We start from the raw sequence: 27,303 nt of genomic DNA, 5'->3' as shown, positions 1-27,303 counted from the left end.
ACAAATACTCTGTTCCCCTGGCAATTACACTGTAACTTACACAGAACTGACACATTTTGGCTTGTAAACAATCTTTTCAGAAAATAATAGGGAAAAGAAGAATGGAAAGAATCTTCTTATCAAGGATTTTTCAGAAGTTCAATGAATAAATGAAGTCAGTGATTATGGATGAGTTTCATGTTTTTATGCTCTTTTTGACATACTTTTCATACTTTCTTCAAGACTTGATTTCATTTCTCTTATTTACAAACATTAATACAAAACACAGTTTTCAGTGTTTTCACAGACATACTGTATACTGATTTTCAAATTTTATACCTGGGTGATAAAAGCCAAGAGAGGTCACATTAGCAAACCATTAATCCCACTTGAATTCTTTAAAAATCAAACATGAAGTCTCTTGTTACAGGCAATCTGGTCTGAAATAGCACCTACTTTCCTAAGAAACGCAGAGGCTCCAGAGCACACAAAAGCAATGAGATTATACTGATTATCTGTGCACTCAACTTGGCAAGTAAACAAAGTTCCTAACTTCTCCTGTTAACTGCTGTGGAAATCTTTGTTGCTAACTGACTCTTGATGCATCACATTGTTCTCTCTCCAACTGGGTTATTCAGATCTTATTAAAAGAATGACAAGGACACCTTTATCTCCAAATTTCACTCTTATTGCATACAGTGGTATACATGAGGTATTTATTTGGGCATTCCTAGAGGAATATTACTATTCCTATAAACGTTATGCTGTTTGAAAAATACTAGTGTCTAATAGAGTAAGCAATGGTTATACTTTTTTTTTTTAAAGGGCAGTATACCACTGACATGCTACATGTTTTTCTTAAGATCCATTTGACAGGTAGCTTTTATAAATGACTAAATCATTTCCATAATGTACAAGAAGTTAACTGAAAGATATTCCACATGGGGCTTAACTGATTAGATCATGGATATGGAGCTCGCTCTGGTAAGTGGATGGTATTTTATGGAGAGGATTGTTAACAATTTTCTCAAGTCGAATATCCCAATTAAACTCTGTAAAAACATGCAAACTTAATATGTTTAAGATATGTAGATACAGCGTAAAGGCCTTGGGGGCCAGAAAAGGTTAGGTAATAAAATGATCAGGTAGCTAGTTTGAGTTTAGTGTGATTGCAACAAAATAGAACTAAGAGGAACTAGGAAGGACCACACTTTGGCCAGAAAGAGGGGCTGCAGAATTTTTTTTTTTTCTGCTCAAGACAACATACATTCTTTATAGCTCTCTTTACTTATATCAACTCTATACCCATGCTCTCATTTGAATTTCAGAGTAGGGAAAGAAGAAAGAAGCAAATTACTCTAACAAAGTCCCAGGCGTTTTTTCACAGGTAATCTGAAACTGTATCCAATATTCTAACAAGACAGGACAATTGTTTACGGCAGAGAGAAGATTAGCACACAGTATCTACCTGTCAGACATTATTTCCTACAGAGACTTGAGGGTGTGGTAATACTAATGGTTAACTGATTGGGACAAAGGATTGAGATATGTCATTTGTCAATCACCTCAGGAGCCAAATCCTTCAAACTTTTCTCAGGAAAGGTATAGCGATCTCTCACCAGGGCTACATTTATGACTGTACTGTGATCACTGACACACTTGCTCTATAGAAGAGTATTTATGCGTGAACCAAAAGGGAAGGTCATTCCTGATATAAATAACATCCGCTTCCTCCACCCCAAAACGGGGCAGAGTAAGATATGCTTAGCAGTCCCTGAAGGAATATCCTGGCTACAGAAGTAAAACACATTTTCTTCCAGCGTGGTACTAAAAACGTCTAAAAGGAAGGCGTATGGCCCAGTTGCAGGGCCATACTGAGCTGGCGTGCCCAGACAAAGGGAAAGGGTAGGGGGGCGATCCCTTCTGTGTACCTGCTATGAAGATGTAAAATGGACAGAATTCCTTTAAGGTCAGATATTACTTGGGTGTTGGGATGGGGGAAAGTTTTACATGAGGGATTGATTAAAGATCGATTTTAGGATGAATTTTAAGAGTGTTAAGTGTTGGACAGAATCAAGGTTTGGACTTTCATTTCTTCCTCAGCCTTTCCTCATGCCCCACCCCAACCTCCCAGTGCTGGATCAACCCAAACACTGCACAGGAGAAGTACAAAAATATATGATTAATTTTCATTGAGCATTTTAATAACTTCGGCCATTATGTCCCTTTATTTCTCCTAACTTCTCAAATTGGCAAAAGTTTCTGTATTTCATTTTTTTAAATTTTTATTTATGTATTTATTTCATGTCATATAGCTTTATTATTTCTATATGCTTCCTTACGATAGCAACATAATACTTAAATTTTAGGGGGAGGATGGGGCTCAGTGGTTGAGCCCATGCTTAGCATTCACAAGGTCCTGGGTTCAATTCCCAGTACCTTCATTAAAAAATAAAATAGATAAACCTAATTACCTCCTCCTCAACAAAATTTAAATAAAATAAAAATAAATAAATTTTACTATACCTAGATAAGTATTTATATTACACTGTCATTCACTCTATATAATAATTTAAAAGGAGGAGGAGGCATTGCTTCTTAGTTTAAATATAGCTATATCCAACAGGGAACAAGCCCACATAAACATTTTCAAGTATGTTAAAAGAAAGAAAAATTGAGGGGGAAAAAAATGTTGTATGGTAGACTGCTTTGGGTAATGTGGCCATTTTAACAACATTAATTCTTCCGATCCAAGAACATGGGCTATCCTTCCACTTCAAGTTTGTGTATTTTAGACTGAATTATGATTTTGAATAAAAAGCTTTTCTAGTCACAACACACATTCTACTTTTTCAGTAAAAAAAATCATAGTTGTGAGAGAGTATGAGCCCAAAACTTAAAAGACAAAGCTGCTTAGCAGGTAATCGACCACAATAGTCTACTACCAAAGAACTGGACAATGAAGAGATCAGAAAACTAAGCAGACCCCTGAATAACTGGGAAAATAATCATTTTCCCCTAAACTTCACATGTCTACTACTTAAGTGCAGCACTACAAATGTGACGTGGCCCACGTATTCTCAAAAGCTGAGATCCACATTCTGACTCACACTATAAAGCAGAGACTGAAAGTGGCTTTCCCCCAAGTTCACCACCAGCCCATTGACACACACACAACATTTCAGATCTCATAAGATCACAGGGCTTCTTCATCAAATGAATTTAAAATGGAGTCCTAAAGAGCACATTTCTCAGCATTAAAAATAAACGGGTGAGAAAGTTAAAACTAGTAACTATGGCCTATTATGGCATTCATGTAACTCTCAACTAGCACAGATTTACAGTAATGCAGGTATTTATTTTAAAAGGAGAGAAACGTTGCTAAATACCTTGGGAGAAAAGTAAAAGTTTAAAATCTGCAAAGACAAAATATTTCTGAGGAAGCCAGGCTTTGATACATAACATATAAAGCCATACTCAAGTCCAGATTTGCACATCAACACATGTACAAATATGACCTATTTAGGAAGGTGATTTTAAAAAGTAAAGTAGAATAGGAACATCTATTTTTCATCTAAGAGCCTCTAAATCTAGTCCAGTAACCTTTTGAGAAACAAGATATATAACTTTCATTACTACAAGTACGAGATTAAATTTTTTTCAAGTTTCAATTATTCAACCAAATCTGTGCCATTCCCATTTTACTTGAAAAGAATGTGATGATTTAGTTGGATTCACTTGCTTATATCAGGAATCAAACACGTATGCAGATCTTTGAGTGAATAAGGTGAGACAGAGAGCACAGATCTGATGAACAGCAATGTGAACAACCACAGCATTTTTGCAGCACACATTTGGTACCTTGTTCCCTGGGACATAGAAAAATTCCTTCAACAGCAGTTACCATCTTACCAGGAAGCAGTGCCCCCAGAAACTGAGCAGTTTCTAAAATCTTAAAGGCACTTCAAGTGCAGCTAATGCTGATCTGTTTATTCACTCCACAAAATATTTACTGAGCACTTACTCTGTGCCAGACAGAATTCATGAACAACAAAGAAGATGACACTCAGTTATTTCCTCATCCTCCCTTGCTCTGGGACATGGCTCCTCAGTCTCACTTCATCATCTCCAGATGTATTTGGTTAGTGCTCTAGGGCAGTGGCCTTGCTTTCTAAACAGCAGGACGAACACTGAAAACTTTTAACGCTTTCTTAATCAGAGAACCTCATTTCCTGGGATTCCTACCTAAAACATGTAAAATAATTTTCTATATACATGCTAGTTGGGTTCACTAAAAATACCTTCCCTTTTCACTAAGTATCCTTCCCCAGCAAACATTTCACATTGCTACTCTTAAGTTTTGAGGACATTTGGCAACCGTATTAGTTGTTACTAAATTTCTGGTGTTTAACAATCCAGTAAATAGTATAAATCCTCCAGATAAATTTAGTGCTTGAGATTTTCAGTCTCATCTGTTTGTCTTTATAGTATCTCCCAAGGGTGGGTGACAGGCAAACACAATTATCCCTGCTTTCATGGGAAGGAGGGAGCAAGAAACTCAGTGCTGGCAAAACCACTTTGCCATCAATTTAATGCATGGCTTTTAGTGATTCAAAAATAGAACCTCTGAAGGCTTATTTCTAGTTCACGTTCCTGCCCTTTGCTAAATCAGGCTGTCCCCTTTTGATTTCCTTAATTCATGCATTCCTAAAATTTCAAAAAGACTCCTTATTAATATTAGAACAGCAGCCAAATGAAATGAGTTTTCCTCCTCTAAAGAAGGGAAGAGAAAATGGGGTGTGCACATTCTTAATGAGATGCTCTTCAAAACAGCTCTAGCAACAGTGGGAAAGAACCTATCGTCTTAAACAGGAGACAGACGACTTCTCTCCCAAACCTCCACTGCCACACGTCTGGGAAGAAACCAGTAAACAGACACGGCTGGCTGCGCGTGCGCGTGCGCGTGCGCCGCAGCAGGCCCACGCCGCCCGCGGGCCCCACCGCGGCGACTCCAGCCCCGGGCACGGACCGCGCCCCTGAGACCGCGGCCGGGAGGGGACCCGGTACCTCGGGAGCCGGGGCTTCTCGGGGCTCGTTCTCCTCGCTGTCACTTGAGCTGCTCTCGCTCTCCGAGTCCGAGGAGCTGTCTGAGTCACTGGTGCTCTCTGACTCGGCGCTGCTGGAATGTGCTGAGGCCGCCGCTTCTGGAAGCGGCTGTGGAGCGCTGCAAAGCAACCGGGCGAGAGTCAGGAGGACCCTGCGCGGCGGATTCCCTCCCTCCTTCCTCATTTCCTTCTTTGCCCATTTTTCTGCTACTCGAAAGAAAGGACCTCAAGACTCCCTAACAAAACTCAATGACCAGAGCATCCAGTTGAGAGAAAGGCCCTCAGTGGCTGCAAAATCTGTGAAAACCCTTAAAATGACTCACCACATAAGTGCATAAAAGAGAAACCTGTGGCATTTTGCTCCCGAAGAACATCTGGGGTTATACGAAATGTAAGTGAGATGCTGGGTGCTTTAAATTAGGGGTTAGCAAACCATGGCCTGAGCTGGCTGCCTGCTTTTCTAAATAAAGTTTTATTAGAACACATCCACATGTTATTTTATGTATTCTCTACGGCTGCTTCTATAATACAAAAGCAGAGTCAAGGGGTTGCAACACAGATATGTGGCCCACAAAGCATAAAATATTTACTTTCTGACCCTTTTAAGTTTGCTGATGCCTGCAATACAAAACCCAAAGGAGTTAATTTATAAAAGAATAGCCAATATATTAAAATCTCCCTCTATTCTCAATGTGAGAACCACCTGTAGAGTAGCCAGAGACTACTGAATATAAACGGTGTTCCTCTGGAAAGTGTCCTCAAAGGCAATCCACTCACACTTCTTCTTGGGCAGAATCATAAAATGGGCCATCCTTTCAAGGTGGCTTAGCATCATCCCCAAACATCAGCTGAAGGAGAGATTAACTACTCCGAGTTTTAAGGACAGGGCAATAACTCTAGGTGGGTGAGAAAACACACAGTGATCACACTGCTGGACACATAGACACAGAATTTCAAAGCATATCGTAAAACCTTGCCCTACACAGAATTAGCCAAAGCAGTAAGTCAATAACTCTAATCCTGAAAGCCTCCAAATCAACCTAAAGTATTTCCAAAATAATTGTATTAATTATATTAGAATAAGTAGAATAACAAAAAATTATTAGATAATAACAAAATCACTAGCTGATGCAATTTTAAAATAAGCATTATACAACAGAATATTCTCATATAAAATGTTGCGTCAAATTTGTGGTAGCTGGAAAGCTTCAGCCAGAGATAATCAGAATGAGACACACTTTCAGTATTATTCCTGCCTCTAGTATATCCTCTACCTTGACTTTTCCTTTTCCCCCACTCCACTTTTAAGTTAGGTTACTTTGTCGTATTTTGTAAGTTGTTATAAGACACCAGAAATTACTGAACAAAATGGGATAGAAATAAGTAAGCAATGCTTATGAATTCTTAAGACTTTGCATAACTACATGATCTTCCTCCACATTAACTATAACCTCAGCTATATTAGAGGCAGGTTCTTAGTGCTGAGCTTGTCTCAGACTAGATCACCACGTCTCAAGGGAGTAAAACAGCTACAGTGTAATCGAACAATTTGTCCATGGAGGACAGTTATTGGCATATTAAAGCATTAAACTCAGTACCAGAGGAAATGGTAAAAAAGGTAGTTTAGATGGCTCGCATTTCCAAAAACTAAAAGCATCATCTTCTCAAATATGGCTAGCTGTTTACAAAGTGAAAACTATCCCACTTTCCATCACACTAAAATGCTGTCATTTTTAAAAGCAGCTGAAACAATTAGAAAATTCAGAACTAAGACAGGCACTATGGAAAATAATTTCTAGAAACAATTCACTTTTTTTTTTTTTTAGAAAAAAAATACAGCAAATCAGTCACTTTCATAAAAACATCGGGCTCTTCGGTGTAATTTTTCAAATACTGGTTACACAATACTAATGAAAGTGACTTAAGCCTATTTTTAACCTCTTGAGCATTTTAAACACAAAACTAAATAAAGATTTAGGTGGAGGCAGGGAGTTTCTCTTTTGTAGCATTAACAACCTCCCTAGGGCTGATTTAAGCTTCCAAAATATTAGACAGGTAATTTCTTTTAACTGATCCTCTATCTCCTTCTCCCATAATGAAGCTATGAAAGTGCTAAATAAGGCTGCATTTTCCCCATTTGGTAGAAAAAAAGCAAACATTTTATACAGATGGGGAGGAACCCACACACGGTACCTTGGAGGTGCAGATGTGGAAGGAGGCTTCTCTGGGGTCTAGGCATTCACATTAAGGGGAAGAAGGAAGAGGGAAAGAACAAAAAACAGGTTAGGATAAGTGGCTCAGAAATATTAGATGGACTTAAATGGACTCCTGGTACTGTGGGGTGTACAAAACTTACTTGATCGCTGTCACTGTCCTCACTGTCACTGAGCTGAAGGTCATCTTTGAGCATGCTGGAATGGGCAGGGAAAGAGACAGTGTGGAGTTTAAAATAATGTCTAGTAACTTCTTTCAGCAGATAAACAGAAAATATGCTTAACGAAACAGAAGGAGTGATGGGATAGGTGTAACTTTTATTTATTTATCAAATACTTTATTTTCCTGGAAACGTTGAGTTTTACAATTATAACACAGAAACTAGTTCAGTCCAAGCTCTTTACCATCTCAAAACTGAATCTTTCACATGTTCTGAGCATTAAAAACAGAACTACAAGTTTTACAAGGGGCTTGCTGCCATCCTTGAGACTGAAGTTTCCAGGCCCACACAAATAAAACAAACAAGAAAAAGAAGTAAAATCAAAAAATATAATACAAATTATTTTTCCTATGGTCTCTAACAACTGGAATAAATGATTAAACATTCACTGAGTTACTTCAAAAGTGCTATCTATGAATTAAAATAAAATATATAGTAAGATGTATGAGGCTTACCAAGGCAATTGTCACCAAACAGTGCAGTTACATTTTTGTTCAAAAGACATTATCAATATTGAGCTTATTCTCGCTCTCTCACACTCACACACACTCACACACACACGCCTCCTCTTTTGTCTGCCTGAACATGAATCAGTGGAAAGAGTAGTTATACAAATAACACTGTTGTCTAAAAATATGTTTTACCTTACTGCTATCATTCAGATAAAAATAAAAACTCAGTTCACTTCCTCAAAGTTTTATTAACACTTATCTCTAGGCACCCTGGTTTATGACAAACCTAAATATTAAAAGCACACAATTCCGAATTTGTAAATCTTTACTCAAGTCTTAGCCCACTTCCCTATCCCCTCCCTCCTTCACCTTCTTCCATGAAGATACCAGTATCAATGGAATGAATATGTAATTGCTCCCTCCCACTTCTCACAGAAGTTTTGAGCATGAATATTTCAGGAAGTGTTACAAATGAAACTGAAAAAAATATCTGCTTGACTATTATTGATGCTCCGAAAAGCAAACTGTATTAGAAGTTACAATCCTTTGGTATTTCTAAAAATACCCCTTCAATACTCTGACCAAAAATTTTACTGCAAACTCACTACCTATCACTGAAATAAGCGTGCATGATTATTTTGGGAATCCGTGGTAAAAAACCACTATATTTTCTAATGAAAATAAGTGATAAAACTTGGCTCTTTCATAATGACCACCTACATACGATGTTGTAATTCTGCCAAGGATGTATTTCCACCAACAAATGTACTAAAAAAAAAATCTTGTGATGAGTTTCTTTAAAAATACGAAAACTGTTAGCTACTTGTAAATGTAGATCTTGCTCAGTATTTATCTAGTAGAAGCTAAATTCATATTTTAGCAAAACTAGAAGACATAGCTTTCAGATATAGGCTTGGCAGCACCAATCACAAGAGTGTATATGAAAAAAGTCACTCAACAGGTTTACTGCTAAAAGGTGGCTTGCCTGGTATACACACAAGCAAAAGATAAGATTTATCTTTAGAACAAATGTTAATATAATACAATAAAAAAAATCTGGCAGAGTATATTCAGTATTAACCAACAACAACAAAATCATAGGAAATGGACATTTTTGTTTCTTAGTTATTGGGTTTGTTTAGTATAAAGCTGATTTTTCTTAATTTCCCGAAACACTGATGACTGTATAGTCGCAACCAGGCCTCCTGTTACAAGCAGAGGACTAAATACCCTGCAAGCTGTCTGCCTAGCTTCCATGCACAGATTCTTCTAAAGTCAGAAAGAATATAATGTATGTTCAGTATATCAGAAAGTATACATTCTAACTTTTAGCTCTACTTGCTCTTACGGAATAAAAGGGGCCATTAAAGTGCTGTCCCAGATCCTGAAAACTTTGCTTTCGGAGCAGTAGGTAGACAATAACAAACACAGGCCTGCAGGAAGAGATCTTACTCAGGACCTAAAGAGTTGAGGGACAGTGGCCTCTGAAGGCAGATTGCTACAGGCATCTCCAAAGATGCATTCACTCAAAACAAACAAACAAAAGATAAACCAATAGGGTCAAACAAAACGTCACTTACATAGTACTAAGGATTTACACATGGGATTTCATTTAATCAAAATTCATGGATATAATTTATTTGACACAAGAACCGGCAGACATAGTGTAATGTGTCTTCCAACCCAGCCAATGGTACGCACAGAACCTCCCAGAAACCATGGTTTATTATATCACCAGAAATGGGTAGCTCGACATAAACCAGTAGTGAGGGAAGGGTACTTTCTAAAGTTTCTGATAGCAAACATGTATTGTGTCTCTAATAAGAAAAAAGTTTACTTAAAAAACATGACTAAGTTTTGATATATAGAAATATATAAAATTAATCATAAATACCATTGTGAGTTTTTTTTTTTAAGATCTATATAGTTGGGAAAATGTAACCTGATGACAGGTAAAGGTTTTATGTTTAAAGGAATCAGTTGCGAAAACCCTCTACTTGTGCCACAGATAATTATATTTGGAGCTAATCACATTACTAAATTACTACACCAGTTATACTATGCTGGTATAATGTAAGCTACTCTGTTATACTTCGTATTTTATATACTAGGTTGGTCCTTGAATGTGTAGAATGACAAAGTTAGTTACAGCACATCTGGGTGAGCACCTCCGTACTCAGCAGAAAAGAATTAAATCTCTTAGACCCAATCTCACACATACCAATAAAACCTAGGTCAAGAAAACTAAGACCGAAGGGACGTACTCAACCATAAGCTTTTCTGGGGCAGGATCAAGTCATTTTCACTTTCGTATTTTCTATACCTAGAACTTGGCAGGTACCCTAAGAAGCTGGCTGAATGAATAGTGTCCCTTTTGCTGAACAAGTAACAGTACCACCTAACTGTGCCCTCTGTGTGATCTGAATGAACTTGACATGCATTGCTTTTAGTAGCAACCCTGTGGGCTGGCTCTGATCATCTCACATTCTAAAGATGAGGAAACAGCTCAGAACAGCCACCTAATTTGCCTAAGCTCATGAAGCTGGTACATGCTGGACCTGGCATGCAAAATCCATTCCACCTGGATACGATCTCCTTGCTCTGGCCAATAACGGACAGTGGTTAGAAAACCTAACAGATGGAATGAAATCTAAGTTACAGAACCCACTGAGAGAAAGACTAGGATTTGGATGAAAATAGTTAACCATACCGCTGGAATAAAATGAATATACCATTTCTCCCCCATGAAAATTAATGAACTTTAAATCTTATATACTTTTAAAACTGGTCAAATAACTAATTTCATTTCCAAACTCCAGGGTAAACCAGTTATTTCAAAGACATGGCACCATCTGACTTAGCTTGGCACTGTTCAAAAGAAGACAAGTGCTCAGGTAAAGCCACTCTTTGAACTACCATGTAGGTTTAACCACATTTCACATCACTGGTTAGGTAAACTTCTTACTAAAAGGTTACAAACAGTCCTCAGCCTCCTTTGTACAAATGCATTCTTCAGGCAGCTGTTCTACAAAGCGGGGAGAGCCATACAGGTTCTGGCAGGCATGCTTCCGGGGCTCAGAGGCCAACCGTTACTGTGTGAAGACACACCAGACAAGCCTTCACTCCTTTTCTGTTCCTTAGCACTGGACTTGCCCAGAGCTTCTGTAACATCTCAGTTCAGAACCCCCAAACTGTTTCAATACACTGAGTTCTTGGCTTAACATTTCCTATGATCGTGCCGTACATTCTATTTGCAAAAGAGCAAGTGGAGGCAAGTTCAAGCAGTTATTTGCAATTAAAAAGTCACAACCCTGGTATAAGGTGTGCTTAAAATAGCAAATAAAGTGGTGCATATTTTTCAGAAACCACTAATGAGCATGTGAGAATATGTAAACTTACACAATTCTCACATTTCCCAAATGTTTAAATTAAATCAGGCTTTGATTTCTATTTTGATACGGGGCAAAAATCGGGACTGCAAATGCTTTGTAGGAGATGATGGGAAGTGACAAATTAGAAAGAGGGCTCGCTCCATATACAATAAATTTAAAAAATGAAAAAGCAGACCTTAAGCAGTTGTGACACAGCATACAAGGGGAACTCTCCAAATGGTGACAGTAGTTGGCAGAATTCAAATTCATGGAGAGGCTGTATGCAAGAGATGATGGATTAACAAGGTAGAGGGGAAAGTGATTCGGCTACAGTAGTGAGCTTATGGCTGATGGTAAAATTATGGTAAAATTGTGGCCAGAGGTATAAAAGATTATTTAAACTTTGTGGATGAAGAGAAGATTATCTGAGGTCAAAAATAAAAAAAAAAAAGATTATCTGAGGTCAAATAAGGATATAAGAAAAATCATGACAGTATAAATGAGAGAAAGTTTGAAGTTAATAAATAAGATTAAATTTTTATGTATGCTAAGTAAGATACTAGTACAAGATGCCATACTGGACAACTAGAAACAAAATCTAGAAAAACTGTGGCTGACAATCATATACCTATTTAACATTGCTTATAGACAGGTAAGTGACTGCACAGCCGGCAGCCTATTAAGCCCCTTTAAAGGTAGCAAGTATTCTCTGCCTCCCTCTCATCATTCAGGCTCCAGATCAAATATCGCCTTCTGTGAAAGACCTTTCCTGACCCTCCCAGAAGTATCAGCAGCACCCAAAAAAGCTGCTTCCCCTAGCCTGTCACTATCACATCACCTAGACTATATTACATGCCACCCGCATTTAGTTACCAGACATGCAAGACAAGAGCTTTGTCTTACTGGCTACAATTTCCCCAAATACCTAAACCAGCAGCAGGCACACAGCATGTGTTCAATCATTATGCACTGAATGGATGAATGGAGGCCATTTCTGAAACTATCTCCAAGTCACCTGGCGCCAAGCCCAGGGAATAATATTTATATAATTGGGGTCAAAAGCATGTTAAAGAATGACGAGAATGATTCTTCTTATGTAGAATATAAACTCATTTACATTATACTTATCTATTAGACAACAGGCACTTGATAAATTTATTCTTTTTGTCCATTTTATTTGACCTTTGGTCTAAGACCAAGTTTTGGAAGTATATATTATGCTAAAAGGGTGCTCCCAGAGTAGTTCAAGCCATCATTTAAGAAAGTATAGCTCCAGGGGAAATACTTTGAAGGAGATAATCCTCCAGCATCTTATCTGTATTTTTATAATTCTTTAAAATTATAACATATAATTAAATTGATATATATATTTATTTATAATTAAACATTTGATTATAATTGAGAATTATGCTTCATTTCATAGCCTCACCAGAATATCCCTTCAATATTTATGCAAGTTTCTACCATTAATTTGTATACAATGTGAAGTTAAATAGTGCCCTGCAAGAAGTCCTGGAATACTGTCTAGTAAAGCCAGAACTCCAAGAACTGACTACAGCAAATGACTGTAATTCTGCCATGAGATAGTTACAGGACAGCGCAGATGGGGAGAGGAGGTGATTCTGCGTTTGGAAATTTCAGTATTTTCTAAATATTGATTTAATGTGTCCTAGCAACTATAATTCTGAAATAAGCAGATTTTTCAAACATTGCACGGAATGACCATTTGTTTGCTTTCACTTAAGAATGGAAATTATTCAATACTCAATATTACAAATTCTCATTTCTCCATAGCATGGCTAATATTAACTCACTTAAAAACTCAATCACTTGTTAAGTTGGGAGTGAAAAGTAAAGTGCATCTTTCTCCAGCAATACCAGGTATTTGAGTACTGAGAACTAGCATTAACCACAGGATCTCCATTTACACTATGAGATGCTGAAAGTTTAACTCACAAACATATCACTGACCAGTCCAGTGTTTGTTCCTTGTTTTCAGAAGAGCTGAAGAACTGTGCATACAGGACAGTGGTATGATCTCAAGGACAAATAATTTATAAGTTTTGCTCACAGGGGTGACTTCTACCACTTCCTCCATAATGTTCAGCAGCAAGTAGCACTTGAAGCTAAAGCTGTCATTGGAATAAGGCCCCAGGTGAAGCACCTTCACACAGCATAAGCTAGCATTTAAAAACAAAACAAAAAGAAGTATCTAGAAAAGGAAAAACATTTTTTTCCTAAGGCAGTTATGATTTAAACGAACTGGTACAAGTAAGCCGTTTCTTTGGGCTGAATTCTAAGATATTTCAGCTGACACATGTGTCCTGATGTGATGGTTTTATATTACAGTAAACTGACAGGATGGGTCTTCCTTAGTTCTTTGCTAAGATATTTAAAAACCAGTGAAGTTTTGAGTAAAAGCCAAAACTCAGGCTTATGTGGAAAGGTGTCAGATTCTTTCCAGCCGTCATTGAACTCTGCACCATTCCTTCTCGTACAACTTTCAGGACAACCTCAACCCCAGTCTTCACATCCAAAAACTTCCCTCATTTCAAAAGAAATTTTCCAAGGAAGTAATAAAAATCCCAAATTGCTATAATTGCTAATTTCTACCTCTTAGTTGAAATAGGTACTGATGATTTTTGAAGCAAAAATAAGACAAATAAAGGAGGGCACCCTCTAGTAAGGCTTGGCAACTTCAGGGTAGGTAGTGGGGTGGGAAAGACGGAAGTCAGCCACAATAATGTCCATCAATTACTCTATAGTTTGTAAAACAGTAACACGTGATCCCTTTGGACAGGCTGGCAAATCACTGACACTAGGCAACTGCATCTGACTGTACAGAAAGGGAACTCTCCACAATTATACGAAGGACATTACAACTGTACAGAAAAAGGAAATTATTTCGTACTCTGCGCTGAGAACTCAACAGATCAAAGCCTTGGAAAGGAGAAAGATTCCAGAGCCAGGAGCCCTGAAACCAACATCCCCTCCCCTAAACTGAGAAGCAAATAACACTGACATCCTAGCTAATCACCTCCCTGAGGTGCTTGGCCAGAAGGAGGTCATCATTTAAGAACTAATCAGAGCTTCAACTACAGAGATCAAAAGTAACGGATTCAGCACCTGTTTCTTTCACACCTACATCCTTCTACCACCTGGCTAACACCTACCCGCCCCCAGGTCTGGACAGATGTAAGAGTTCATACAGACTCTCCACAAGCTTATCCTCCAGTGCCAGGCCCCTCGTTTTCCCTTTCATAAGTACTCCTCCACTTCTGTCAGGAGTCCCGAGTACTAGTAACTCTGAAAGAAAAAGCATTAAGACCTAGATTGGTTTTTAAAACCAAAGTACAAATGACCCTGTAATTAACTTTTTTTCCGTGACATTCAAAGTGCATTAGACTATCTTCCTGCCACTCCATGTGTCACTGAAATAGTTTAACTGCATGTCAAAGAGCCCTGATGCTGACACTAGATCAAATCAACCTGCAAACACCAAGAGATTTGCCATGCCAACTCTGAAACAATGATTGCACTTTAAAAATTAATTGGGACACTGCTTTCATCCAATCTCCATACAAGTGATTCTTTTTTTCCCAAAGGCACATTTCATTTTGGCATTTAGCAAAGTGCCACCCCACACAGCCCTCGGTATCCACCCCGCCTCAGGATTACTTTCTCTCCTGCATCACTCTTTCCCTCTTCACCTGCACTGGGCCCTATGTTCATCCCAGCTCTAAATCTATTGGGATCAAAACAAATATTCTTTTCTAGGTAATTTTATACATGGTAAGGTAATAGTTTTTTATAAAGAAAGCACTACATATGCTACTGATATAGCATATCTGTCATAAATTTTCAGACACCTCTGATTTTCAGTTTAACTCACATATCAGAACTACCCATTTCTTTGAGTAGCAAAATCATCATAGAAAGTGGTCAGTCCCTACCAACTACCTAAGTCTGAAAGCTGATGGAAACTGGTGTGGGAGGGTGTGCTCTGGACTGCTTAGTCTGAAGCGACTTCTCAGGCCTGGGCCAGACCCAGTGGCCCTGCTCCCTCTATACACCGGCCCAGGGAGCCAGCAGCCTCCACCCGCTCCGCCCCTCAGGAAGCCCCTCCTTTCTGTTCTTACTGTGAGTGGGATGCAAGCTCTTCAACTCCCCTGCCCTTGCTGCCCCAAACACATCAGCAGAGCTTCTTACAGTCTAAAGAGCTTTACTTCCAACCATTACCAGGAGCACAGGGTGTGACGGTTTGGGGAAGCAACGGAGCTCCCCAGGATTGCCCTGAGCGTGGTCCTTGGAGTCGCGGTGTCCGTTCCCCACCAGCCATCAACTGGCTTCCCCAACCACCTCCTCCTCTAAACGTCATCTAAGGAGATGACTCTAGACTCTCAGAACTCAGGATAAACTTTTTTTTTAAGAAACAAAAAGGGAAAAAAGAAAAGGCAAAAAAGACAAAGGGGAAGACTGACATAGGGCTAATTTCTTTCCCTAGCAAGCAAAACTTCACCATCAGCCAGACCTACAAATGGAAGAGATTTTTATTACACGCACAAAAATTCATCCTTCAAACTATAACAAGTTTGTCTTTCAACAATAAATCTCATTATTTTTTTTCTTACTTTGGGGAAGTGGAAACAATCGGATGAAGGACCTGACCTTGGGAACAGAGATCTAACCCAGCCCCATATGCAGTCACAGTGAGGAGACAAAAGAACCTCTTGGCCTCAACTATACGCTTTGTAAAATATTCAACCCACAGCAACACCTCCTTCCAAAATACATGGACAAATCCTAGGCTTAGAAAACAGAAGGCGGAGACTAGCAACGCCGTGTTAGTACGCACTCAGATTGCGAGAGAGGAAGCCCTCCACAACACTGCTGGTCATGAAGTGAAAGGAATATGAGTTCAACACCAGCAAGAAATGACAGACTGGGTCAAAAAGCTGGTTTAAAAATCTTTCCTATGTAGTTTCAACTGTTCCAAAAACCCCAAAATATATCTGGACTTACTTGGCCTTAATAAAGAACAGCTGGGCAATAAGACATTATTTATTAGTTAAAACTAGGCCAAAAAAGTGGCAGAAAATCTTAAATTGTGCACATCCCCCCAAATTTGTTTCCAAAAGCTAAAGCTATTTAAGATTGAAATTCATAAAGCTAAAAGCCTTCTATTTCCCACGGTTAATATGTAGATAATGGCTCAAAGGCCTTTCCTTTTGAGAAAACCCTTTAGCAAACTCTTACGGTGCCTAAAGCTTCAATAGGATCCAAATGGAAATGTAGGTCATTTCTTCCCCTTACAATGCAGCAGTATTTTATGAGTCATTACTTGAAAGCAAAGGAGGGGAAAATAAAAACCTATGCAAGAGTTTCATGGGAAATTACAATGTAAACTTTTAATAAACATAAGCATTTTACTTACGATGTTCCCTGCTGAGAATTACTGTGGGTTTTTGAAGATGTATCATACTGTTCTGTAAGGGAGGGAAAAATGATCAAACACAAAGACAAATTCCCGAGACTATTAGTTATAAATTCTTTTTTTTTTGCTGTCCCCTCCTTCACCTTTTTCACCTAAACTCTTAGAATATTTGAATTCCATCAACCAGGGTGCTATACACTGCTTATAAAATAACATTTATGTTACCGCTAGAGAAGGGGCTTGCTCAGAATTAGAAAATCCCTTAACAAGGAGAACACACTCTGAGACATGCCATCCAGGCTGCTGGAGACTCTCCCATGCGTGGGAACCTTTCTTTGGTGTCGGGGGGTGTCCCCCCATGGAAGCAATATGACGGGGCGGCCCTCACCCCCCACCCGGTGTGACTTCACGTATCTATCAGTGACAGCCTAGCACTGCCATTTATAGCTTCCGTCCTTGGCCCACTGTGCTCCCCCTGCCCCCCCATACATTCATTCAACTGCTATTTACAAACTGCCTGTTAGACACCAAGATGTTCAGGGCATTTGACCTTGTCCTCAAGGAGCTTGCAGTTGACCAAGGGACACCAAGCAGGTGCACAAATACCTACAACCACAGGCAGTGTGAGGTAAGTGCACAAAAAAATGGACTGTCCCGGGAATCCAGAAAATAGTCACTCTGCTGGTAACGGCAAAAGGAACAAAATCAGCTGTGTCACAAAGGATGTGTGAGATGCGGAGAGAATGACTGCCGGCAAGAGGGAGATGGGGGTAAGGAAGGCCTTTGGACGGAAGAGACAATGTGAGTGAAGGTAGGAAAGCGGGGACAGGACAGAGGGGTAGAGCCGGGGTGCAGAGTAGGGGGGCAGCATGGGAGGACCGGCCCAAGTCAGAATTTAGACGGCTCTGAATGCCGCAGTGGGAAGTTAAAACTTCTGTCGCTGGGCAATGAGACACCACCACGGCAATTCCTCAGAGACATCAGCCTGGTGGTGCTACCCGACAGAACATGGAAAGGAACAGGAAAGGTTCAGCGTGGAGGCAGCAGAGCAGCTGGGAGGATGCGTAACGGGGACCTGAAGCAGAACTCGAAGTGAATGGAAACATGGTGCCTTGCAGCAGGGGTGAGGAGATGCCCCATCAGCGTGAGGTGGAGACACTTGAACATGTGCAATTAACCGCTTCATCCTCATGGTGGCAGCAGCTCTTATAGGATATTTTTTAACAGCCTCCCCTTCTGGCTAGCAAGCTGGGGCTGGGATTCCCAATTAGAGGGGCTAAATCCACTCAGACAGACTCCACACAGTCATCTCGGCACAGTCCATGCTCCACAAAGCTTTGGTAATCCTCAGGCAGCCAAGTTTTTTTTGCACACATGGACATTAATACTGGGGCATTCCAGTAAAATCCCTATACTTCATCCTCTACCGACTCCAAAACCATAAGGTAATTTTTCAAGAAATCTGAATTCTCCTGCTGAGCTTACTTTGAGAAATAGATGTCACACTCTACTTCTCTGAAAGCTCTATCTGCACCTACTCCACTCCCTCTTCATCCAACATACGAGACCCCTCTAGTGCCCAACTCTACCCCCTAAAGGTCACACCCTCAGAGGTAAACAAGGTTTTCCAGAACACCAACAGACAAAGTGGTAGCAGCACAAAAAAACCCCAACGTAAGCATTTGCTGAGCCAAGACCTACAGGAGACCTGCCAGTGTCTGAAGACTTCTCATCAGGACAACGAGGAACCAGTCCACACTCCTGCACTGGCCCAGAGGGCCACCAGCCTGGGCCAAAAAAGTGCTTACCAGTTCATCCTCAACTATATTTTGCAAAAAAGGAGAAACCAGACAGCTTAAAGGATTATAGGGTCTTTCTAAACCAGGAGTTAGCAATCATGCAAGATGTGAGTAGCCCAGTGGAAGGCATATAATCTGCATGACTGGCAGCCCTAGGACATTGGGGGGGCAGGGGAGCAAGAGGTCAAAGGTACACAGCAGTGCAGCCCACAGCTGAGCTGGGGACCCACCTGCTCACTTGTGCTGCCAAGATGTTGGGGGGGGGGGAAGACTGCCAATACTGTGGCAAGATGGTCACATTCATTTCTCTGCATCTGGAAGGCATTTAGTTAGCAGTTCTTTGCAAGGTCTTATTCATTATCTCTAGAGCAGGGGATGGCAAACTTTTTCTGTAAAGGTCAGGTAGGAAATATTTTAGACTTGGCATGCTATACCCTGTAGCATTAGTAATAAATGAGTGGGAATGCCTGCAACCTAATTAAACCTTCTTTACAAAAACTAGCTGTACAACAGATTTGACTCTCAGGCTATGGTGTGCCTGCCCCTACCCTAGAGGAAGGACATTCGTTTTTCGCTTTTCTCATCTTTTCAACTCTCCTCATATCCTTGCAATTTATAAACAACAGGATAATCGAGGGGAAAATACAACTGAGGGAAAAGAATGCGATGGGGAGATCTGAAGAAGAGCCACCTCTGTGGGGCGTCCATGAGCAACCTTCTCTGGACCCACATACATGCTCCACACACCCTACTGTGGTCTCTCCGTCCTCTGAAGATGAACACTCCGTAAATCAGGCACTCACCAGATGACTAAGGAACTAAATGATTTCAGATACACTAGTCATTTTTGTAAGGCTTCAAATCCCTCACATGTATTTAGGACACAAAGAACTGACTGAACCGAGGAGTTATTGATGAAGAGAAAGGCTGGATCTAGTTAGCTTTTTCCTGTTTCCCCCTGAATTCTCAAATATTTCCAATCCATAAAAAAAAAAAGCCAGAAAAGAATTACATGGCAAATACATAGAGAAGGACTTAAGAAGCTATGTGCTCTCTTCCTTATAAAAATTCCGTACTTTGTTTTAAAAAAAAAAACAAAACAAAACACAAGAACCACATAAAATACCCCAACCCATTCTTATATACAATTCCAGGGTAACGGTGCTTTCACAGTCGCTCTTCAGATATTCATCATAAGTCAGGCAACCCCAAATTATATGTTTGGTACTTTATAAGACATCTTCATTAACACTGCAATAATCCGAAATTCTACTTCAAGACCAGCTTTATGTTTGCCTCCCTTCCTATGTTTTAAGCACAGGAGGCCCTATCTCTGGGGGGCATCTTTCTTTAATTTTTTTTATATTTAAACAGTCAACATCATGCTTTGTTCTCCAGCGCAATCATCTGTTCCACATATTTACTTACTTTGGTTTTGGGTTGCAGAATTGATATGCTGAGAATCCTAGAAAGAAAAGTAAAAATCTCTAGTTATTAGAATATTAAGGTTTATAAATCTAAGACTGCATCACTGCTAAATCTTATAAACACTGATAAATCTAATTTTTACATAAAATAGGTTTTATTGCTTCTATTCTTTCCTAGAGTTTATTTTTCCTTTGATGTCAAGCAAGGATTTTTTTTTAAGCACAAGGTATAATGTTTTACCTTAAAATCAAATAATGAATTACCTTTAAAAAAAAAAAAAACTATTACTAGAAGAGATAGAAAGCATCCAACATGGCAAATTTGGGTTTGGGTAGATATATCCTCAGTGACATCATGGAAAGGAACAGCAAACATGTATTAACAGTGTGCATATATACCAGGCTGGACTGAACACAGATCTAAAGGTGATATTTCTGTATTCTGAAGATTATGCACAAGTACAGAACAACAGCAACAAAAAAGGCAGTGTTTTTAATATAACATTTACAATCAACAGAAACATGCAAGTTAGCAACTGATTAGCTTGTTATTAAAACCAACACTAATGCAACAGATCACATTAAACTTTAAGAAAAGGTAGGAGGTATGATAAGTGTAAGATGTATGTATGCATCTAAATTCTGAAGCAGGAAGCAGACACCCTACCTCACTTAACTTCCTTGTACCTCTGACTCCACCTCCCTCGCAACTAAGCCAAGACGCTCAAAAATGACAGAATTTATTGTAAAGTCTTGAATGCCTTCCTAAGCCACAAAACCCTGTACAAGTGTAAGATGTACTTACTGACATGACTTGGCGAGTAAAGCATGTGCAAGCATTAGGAAGCACTTTAGAAGCTAAAAGTAACTTGCAAATTTAACCTAATTTCCAAAGATTTCAACAAGTAATACTTAATCTGGCACACAGCAATATTTCAGACTTTTCACTGGTGTGGATGCAGGGCTTGCTGTACTTTTAAGCAGTTACCTTTGTGGGAAAAGGAAATTTGGAGGGCTCAGCTGTACTAGGCGTGTGTATTGCTGTCAGAGGAGGAGGCCATGAATGGGTCATTTCCTGGAAAGAGATTTGGAAAGGCAAGATAAAGAAAATTATAAATAGAACATTTACTGCTACTTCAGTTAACTTCTTTAACTTAATGTAGAGTGGACTGATGGTAAATGAAGAGTAAAATCTCAAAAGTTATTTCATTTACTTAAAAAAACAAAAAACAGAAAATACCTCCTACTTGGTGGGCTATATTTGTTCAAAAGCTGAAGATCTCCAACAGACAAAACTGAAAAGAAATCAGTTTGCAGAAGGAGAGCACAGAACAGGAACAGCCTCAGAACCCTGCGGAGCCTGAAGCGTGAAACGGCAGCAGGTAGCACCAGAGCTTATGTAACTATGAAAACGCAGTCCCGTCTCAATGTGCTCTTTCTCCCTCAGCTCCTTTATTGCACTTCCTGGAATTATTTAAGTTCAAAGGAAGAAGAACTTTCCTGTTTGACTTAAGCAAACAAGTAATTCAGGTCACTTGTTCCACTTGGGAGAGTTTTAATGGATTTGACCCTTCCCTGGTACACGTTACTAGTACATAAGAACTTCTGTGGAGAACGCTTTACAACGTGACCGTCCCTTTTCATTAACAGAAGTTTCATTTTTATTCACTGTTTTCATAGAGGCAAAACTTCTGTGTCTTACAAAGTAACACACCTATCTGGACATGAATTCTTTTCTAAGCACATTCGCTTGCTAAGAACAAGTGGAAAACAAAATGTCAGATTAAAGGTGCCTGATCACAAACGTGCCACACACACACTTTGCTGAAGAGCTACAATGACACCAGAGGTCGTTAACACCAGCCCCTTCACTTTACAGCTGAGAAAACCGAGGTCCAAAAGGACAGGATCAGATCTCCCAGGAAGCTGCCGGCTGGCAGCACAGGGAACGCACAACCCCCCCCACCCCGCCTTCTGAGTCCAAGAAAAAGCAGCCCATCCCCACGTGTGTTCAGACCTGCCTGGCAAACTGGTGTCAAGGTCGACAGGCAACCTCCACCAGCAAGCTGGGGAGCCGGGATCCTGCTGTACCACCTGTACAGAGCACTGGGCCTTCTCCCACAGCGGTGACCAGCCTCCCCACGACCACAGAAATGCCATCCGATCCTTGCCACAACTGGAAATTGTTGCAGCGGCAAGCATCTCCACTCCCAGCCTCCGTGCATATCTTCCCACGGCCGTCCCTGCCAGAGCCCCAGGACATAAAGGACCAGGCACAGTGACAAGCAAAGTAACCTGCACTGGCTTTTCTGAGTAATTCTTGCTCAAGGTGGTATCATGCCCTTGCTCACTTGACTAACCACCTTCTGCTCAGTACAAGAGAGAAATTCTGTACCAAACGGCAACGGAAAGGGTAGCAGTTCTGGAGCCAGAGTCCCGGACTGGACCCGAACTCCGACCCTGTTGGTCCGCTCAGCTTGAGGTGCTGGGGCTCCGTGAGCCCCAGCTCTCAGGAAGACCTGGACAAAGACCACTTATTTTTCAAAGCGTATGTAAAGTGCCTGAATACGTGGTCAGAGAAAGCACTTAATCAGTTAAAAGCATTACAATTTTTAATTAAAAGTCTGGTTTTTAAAGAATTTTAAAATACCGCACCGCAGAAGAGTTCCCTGTTACTTTATTTATTTGGCTCTCCCCTAACATATGGTACCATTAGAATGTTACAGTGTAAAAACACGTAATAATTAATTGAGAAGGTGTTTGAAAGTATCACCTTTCTGTCTTCCAAGAATGTCTTTAGGATCCCAATGGTATCAGTATCTATGACTTTCAGTCACCACGGATTCCCAGGAAACATCCATTGTACTCGCAATGCCTGAGGCTGCCCCAGCTATTAAATTAGGCAGTTGGAAAGTGCATAAACTCTTTCAGGCCCTAAGTGGTTTGCTGGTAGTGTGAAAGAATTTATATACTTCCCTAAATGCCCCCCTTATAGGGGAAGTGAGGCCTTATGAGAATTGGGGCCATAAGGAGAGAATGGCCAAGTCCTGAATTCACTCCTACCTGAAAAACGACTTACCACACCAATGAGGGCAAATCACATGGCACCTGCTTCAGACCTGGCCTTCCAGGTGCCACCGCTGCTCTCTCCTCCCCACTCTCCCCCCTGCTCACCTGGCTCTAGACACGCTGTCTAGTTCTCGCTGTTCCTCTAACACACCAGCCTGTTCCCACCTCGAGGCCTTTGCACTCACTCTTTCCTCTGCCTGTTCCTCCACTCACCTGCCTGCTGTATGACTCATAGCCCTTATCAACGTCTGACACTTTATTATATATTTATCTTTCCCACTATGATCTCCAAGAGAGCAAGGACTCTGTCTTATTCATATGGCATCCCTAGTGTTCAGTGAAGTATTTGAGTCTTCATGGATATTTGCTGAGTAAATGAATGAACAAAAATGGTGCTGCCACTCACTGCACCAGTTTCACTGGCATGCTGCACTGAAATAATCAATGTCTACAAGTCCTGCGTTAACTTCCCCTAAAGGCTGTCGAGGCTGTGCCACTGCAAGCAGAAAAGCTGAGCTGTTTCCACACGCCCGCCAAGGGCACAGTGCCCTACCCAGACCCTTGTGCACAACCAACTCCTGGCTTCTGGCAGTGTCTGTCTGCTGTCTTCTTTCCCCGCCAGTCTGCAGGAGTCACAGGCCATCACTGCCCCTTATCACAACACTTCCTCTCTTAGTGTTTCCACCAGAGAACCGAACAATCTCTGCCATGACTGATTTTCTGTCAGGGAGCTATTTACAGCTTCTCTTGCCCATCAGAAAGATGCATGTCAGGATCCTGGCAATCCTCATAAATTACTGATCGGAGCTATGAACAGGGACCACAAGGCAGAGGCAAGTATCTGGATCGGCATCTCAGAGTGAGAGCTGGGTCCAACCCTAGAGATCACCCACTGTTTACCAGCCCGGGGGCTTCAATCTACCAATGAGGAAACTGAGGGCCGGGGATGACACGTGACTTAACTGGGGCCCCCAACAGAGGAGGAGAGGAGGGGACAGACTCCAAGTCTCCACGAGGCAGAGGCCCATGCCCCTCTTCCGTCCAGGACACCCTTCTAGTCGCTTTCTCCATCTATGATTTCCAAATGAAAACACTCACCTGTGGCTTGCGTTAAACATCCACTTTCAAGCATTTCCAGGGAAGTAAGAACTCATTAAAGTGATGTTGGCTGAGAGGGGAGGACAGATGAGTTCACTGAATTAAAAACGCCTGCCTGACACTCTAATGCCATCACCTTACATAAAGGACTCAACAAGTTGTATGTCAACACACGTCAAAACCAGACACACCCAGGAGACAACTAATCTATACTGCTGTATTTACTTATGAAATAACCATTGAACAAATCACATATAATTTCACAGAAAAGGCTAAGACCATATTTTATAACTAAGTCATCTATTACTTTTATGACTCATCTTACCAAAGAATTTCAGAAATACCAGAGTGAGAGGATAAAATAAAAGCTTGATCAAGACAACTTATTATTAATCTTACTTGATGGCTGGCAAAAATTTCTCATTTTCTGCCGTACAAAGTATGTTTCCTTAGAACTATTTCTCAGAAAATTCTAACTACAAAAGTAAGGGATCAAACACTGTAAAACAAAAATGATGAAACTGTTTTCCAAATATCTGGTTAGACAGCACTTTTGTCAAGAATTTCACACATGAGAAGGTAACCAATATACTTAATTAGTGGTTTTAGCATCCCCTCACTTAATACTTTGCAATGAAATATTAAAGAAAAAAATTAGATAAGCACGTATTTTGAGGGGAAAAGTATGAAATAGATAAAAATTAATAGGTATATATGTCATCTCTCTCCTACTTCCAAAAAAAAAAATCAAGCTTTATAGTAAAAGATGAAGAGTATCAGTAAAACAGACATGAAAAAAATGAAAAGCCACAGAAGAGGAATGAGAAATAAACAAACAAAACCCTCAGTTATTACAATTACTGTATTTGAGTATTAAATTTAGCTCTAGATTTCCTGGAAATTAAAGCCAAAATGAGAAACAACAGTTTATATAATTCTCTGATAAAAAGAAAGCATGCTGATTCATGAGGAGAATTTATTTATTTTTTTCCTGGAACTGAATTCTAGAAGGAATTTGTCATCCTTATGTAAGAAAAACTGAACAAATGGATAATGGATTCAATGATGTACTTGTAGAAGCAGCACAAATGTTCCTGGCATGATCTCAATAATCAAAACTAAAAAATAACCCTTTCAAGGTAGGTCTAAAGATGTCCATTGACTTTCTACTATTTTTTTTCTCATCCATTTAAAAATGCATGGTCTCACTGAAGATGAGGCCGCACATAGGAGATGTCACCTATAAAACACCAAGAGGCGTAGATCAAACACTACTTAACCCCTGGTGCCTCCCGTATGGCAGCAGCACAGGGAGTTTCCACTCGGAGAAAGGAGTGAGCAGCTCTCCTGGGTCTTTACAGACAACCGGAGAAGCATGAAAGACATGTCTTAAAGCTCTGTTCCAAATGCCTTGCAGTTTGTAGACTTCATGTCAATTAATAAAATCTGTCAGAAAGTGCAATAACGTTCTAAGACTCCTTTTGTTATTATTCTGGCTTATTTTGCTTTGGGAGTTACTGTTTAAAGGGGTCTGGAATGACAACTGTTCATTAAAGTCAAAGAAAATGAATGTATGTCTGCCTACTTAAACATTTCAAGTGAGAAATGGTAACAATACGCTCACCTTCAGAATCTCTTCAACACAGTGGACTTCACTGGAGTAGGTCTGCTGAAAGTGAAAAGCAGGAAAAAGATCAGCACACGAACCAAAAAGCAACTACAGAGTTGGTCTTAGTAGACAGATGCTGGTATTAATTAATACAGCAACATTCTTGTAAGTAGAATCACCTCAGGGCCCACCTTTTACCAGCTATGTATTAGGAACCCCACATTCTGGATGAAAGAAAACCAAAGAGATTAACCTGACTTAAATGGGGAGGAAAGGGTTCCACTGGAGACAACGGCAGACTAATTTTGACCCTCAGGTCAGCAGTTTCTGATGGAAAACGTATATATTAAATGAAATTAGTGCATTAGTAAATCTATGGGAATAACAGATACTACAAAAATAGAGGCAGAAAGAGGAAATCGGTGGCACAATTTGCTGCTTCATAACAACATATGTCCAGTGAGCCAAGCGAAATGAACACAAAGACGGTGATGAACTGAACTTCTTGAGGCCACAGTAAGGAGACCAACATCCAATCAAGGTTAGATTTTTTGGTAATATTCTAACCCACCAAAAATTCATTTTAAAGTTGGCCATCTCCAGTTCTCATTCAAGGCCAGCACTTTCATCTTTCATAGAGGCACACACACATACATGTGTGCACACTGACACACAAGTGTGCACACTCACACACAAAGCATGTCCCCAGAGAAAGCCCCTAGGGAGAGAGGAGATTACCTAACACCTTGGAGGAAAGATGCACAGTTTATACTTCTTGCTTAGCCCCAGCTAAACACATGACAGCTGCCACTGGTAGTATCATAACCAGTGTTCAAGAAAGTCATCTTACAGTCTTTATTTTTAAACAGAAAAGTTAAATATTTTAAAAAATTTTCACTTTTCCTTAACCAGAGATACGAAACAAATCCCATGACTTCTTGGTTATCAGTGGAAAAGCAACCGTTGCTCTATGTCAATTCATGAGCCAAGCGTCCCGGCCAAGTCCTATACAACACACACCCCTCCCACCACTGGCCTGCTGTGAAGCAAGCACTGCTCTCCCCGGTCAGTCCATCCAGTGCCCGCCTCACAGCCAGCGTGTGCAGATGGGAAAGGATTCTTCTCCCAGCTCCCATTTCTAATTTGAGTTAATTTAATACTGTGCTGGTTGCTAATCTAGGTTTTATTAATCCAACATTCCCTTCATTCTAGTTCCTCTAAGGAAAAAGGAGAAGAAAGGAAAAGAGCATACAACATTCACACTGTCCTGGAATCGAATCTAATGGACATTTCAAAATTCAAATGCAATTTGACTTGCCTGGGTCTGGATTTTAAACATGTAAATTTCATAAAGATGGTTTTATTGAAATGCTTGCAGTTTGTTATTTTTGAGGTAGAGTCTGGAAGTTAGGAGGTATAACCAAACAATCAAGGGTATCCCTTTAATTTGCCAGCCCTATCAGACCCATCTTTGGGCATTATGCAAGTCAACAACTAGATCTGCTTACCAGATTTCTGTTTTTCAA

General features: G+C 40.1%; 1 protein-coding gene across 5 annotated transcripts in view; it reads right to left on the bottom strand.

The window, feature by feature from the left end:
* AFF1 (ALF transcription elongation factor 1) overlaps nucleotides 1–27,303 on the bottom strand; it is a 173,195-nt gene that overhangs the window by 23,476 nt on the left and 122,416 nt on the right. For 4 of the 5 annotated variants that reach the window (XM_072943014.1, XM_072943004.1, XM_072943028.1 and 1 more), the window contains 7 exons: nucleotides 25,793–25,837; nucleotides 20,990–21,076; nucleotides 20,003–20,039; nucleotides 16,776–16,827; nucleotides 7,441–7,495; nucleotides 7,278–7,315; nucleotides 5,047–5,203 (listed from right to left, as the gene is read on the bottom strand). In XM_072943014.1, the coding sequence (XP_072799115.1) occupies nucleotides 5,047–5,203; nucleotides 7,278–7,315; nucleotides 7,441–7,495; nucleotides 16,776–16,827; nucleotides 20,003–20,039; nucleotides 20,990–21,076; nucleotides 25,793–25,837 (471 nt within the window). The remainder of the gene's footprint in view (nucleotides 1–5,046; nucleotides 5,204–7,277; nucleotides 7,316–7,440; nucleotides 7,496–16,775; nucleotides 16,828–20,002; nucleotides 20,040–20,989; nucleotides 21,077–25,792; nucleotides 25,838–27,303) is intronic. The other variant, XM_072943023.1, reaches the window with a different exon arrangement.

Source organism: Vicugna pacos, chromosome 2, assembly GCF_048564905.1.
Source record: "Vicugna pacos chromosome 2, VicPac4, whole genome shotgun sequence".
Lineage (NCBI taxonomy): Eukaryota > Metazoa > Chordata > Mammalia > Artiodactyla > Camelidae > Vicugna > Vicugna pacos.
The sequence above is the reverse complement of the archived record's forward strand: the minus strand, read 5'-3'. Positions and strand labels throughout refer to the sequence as shown.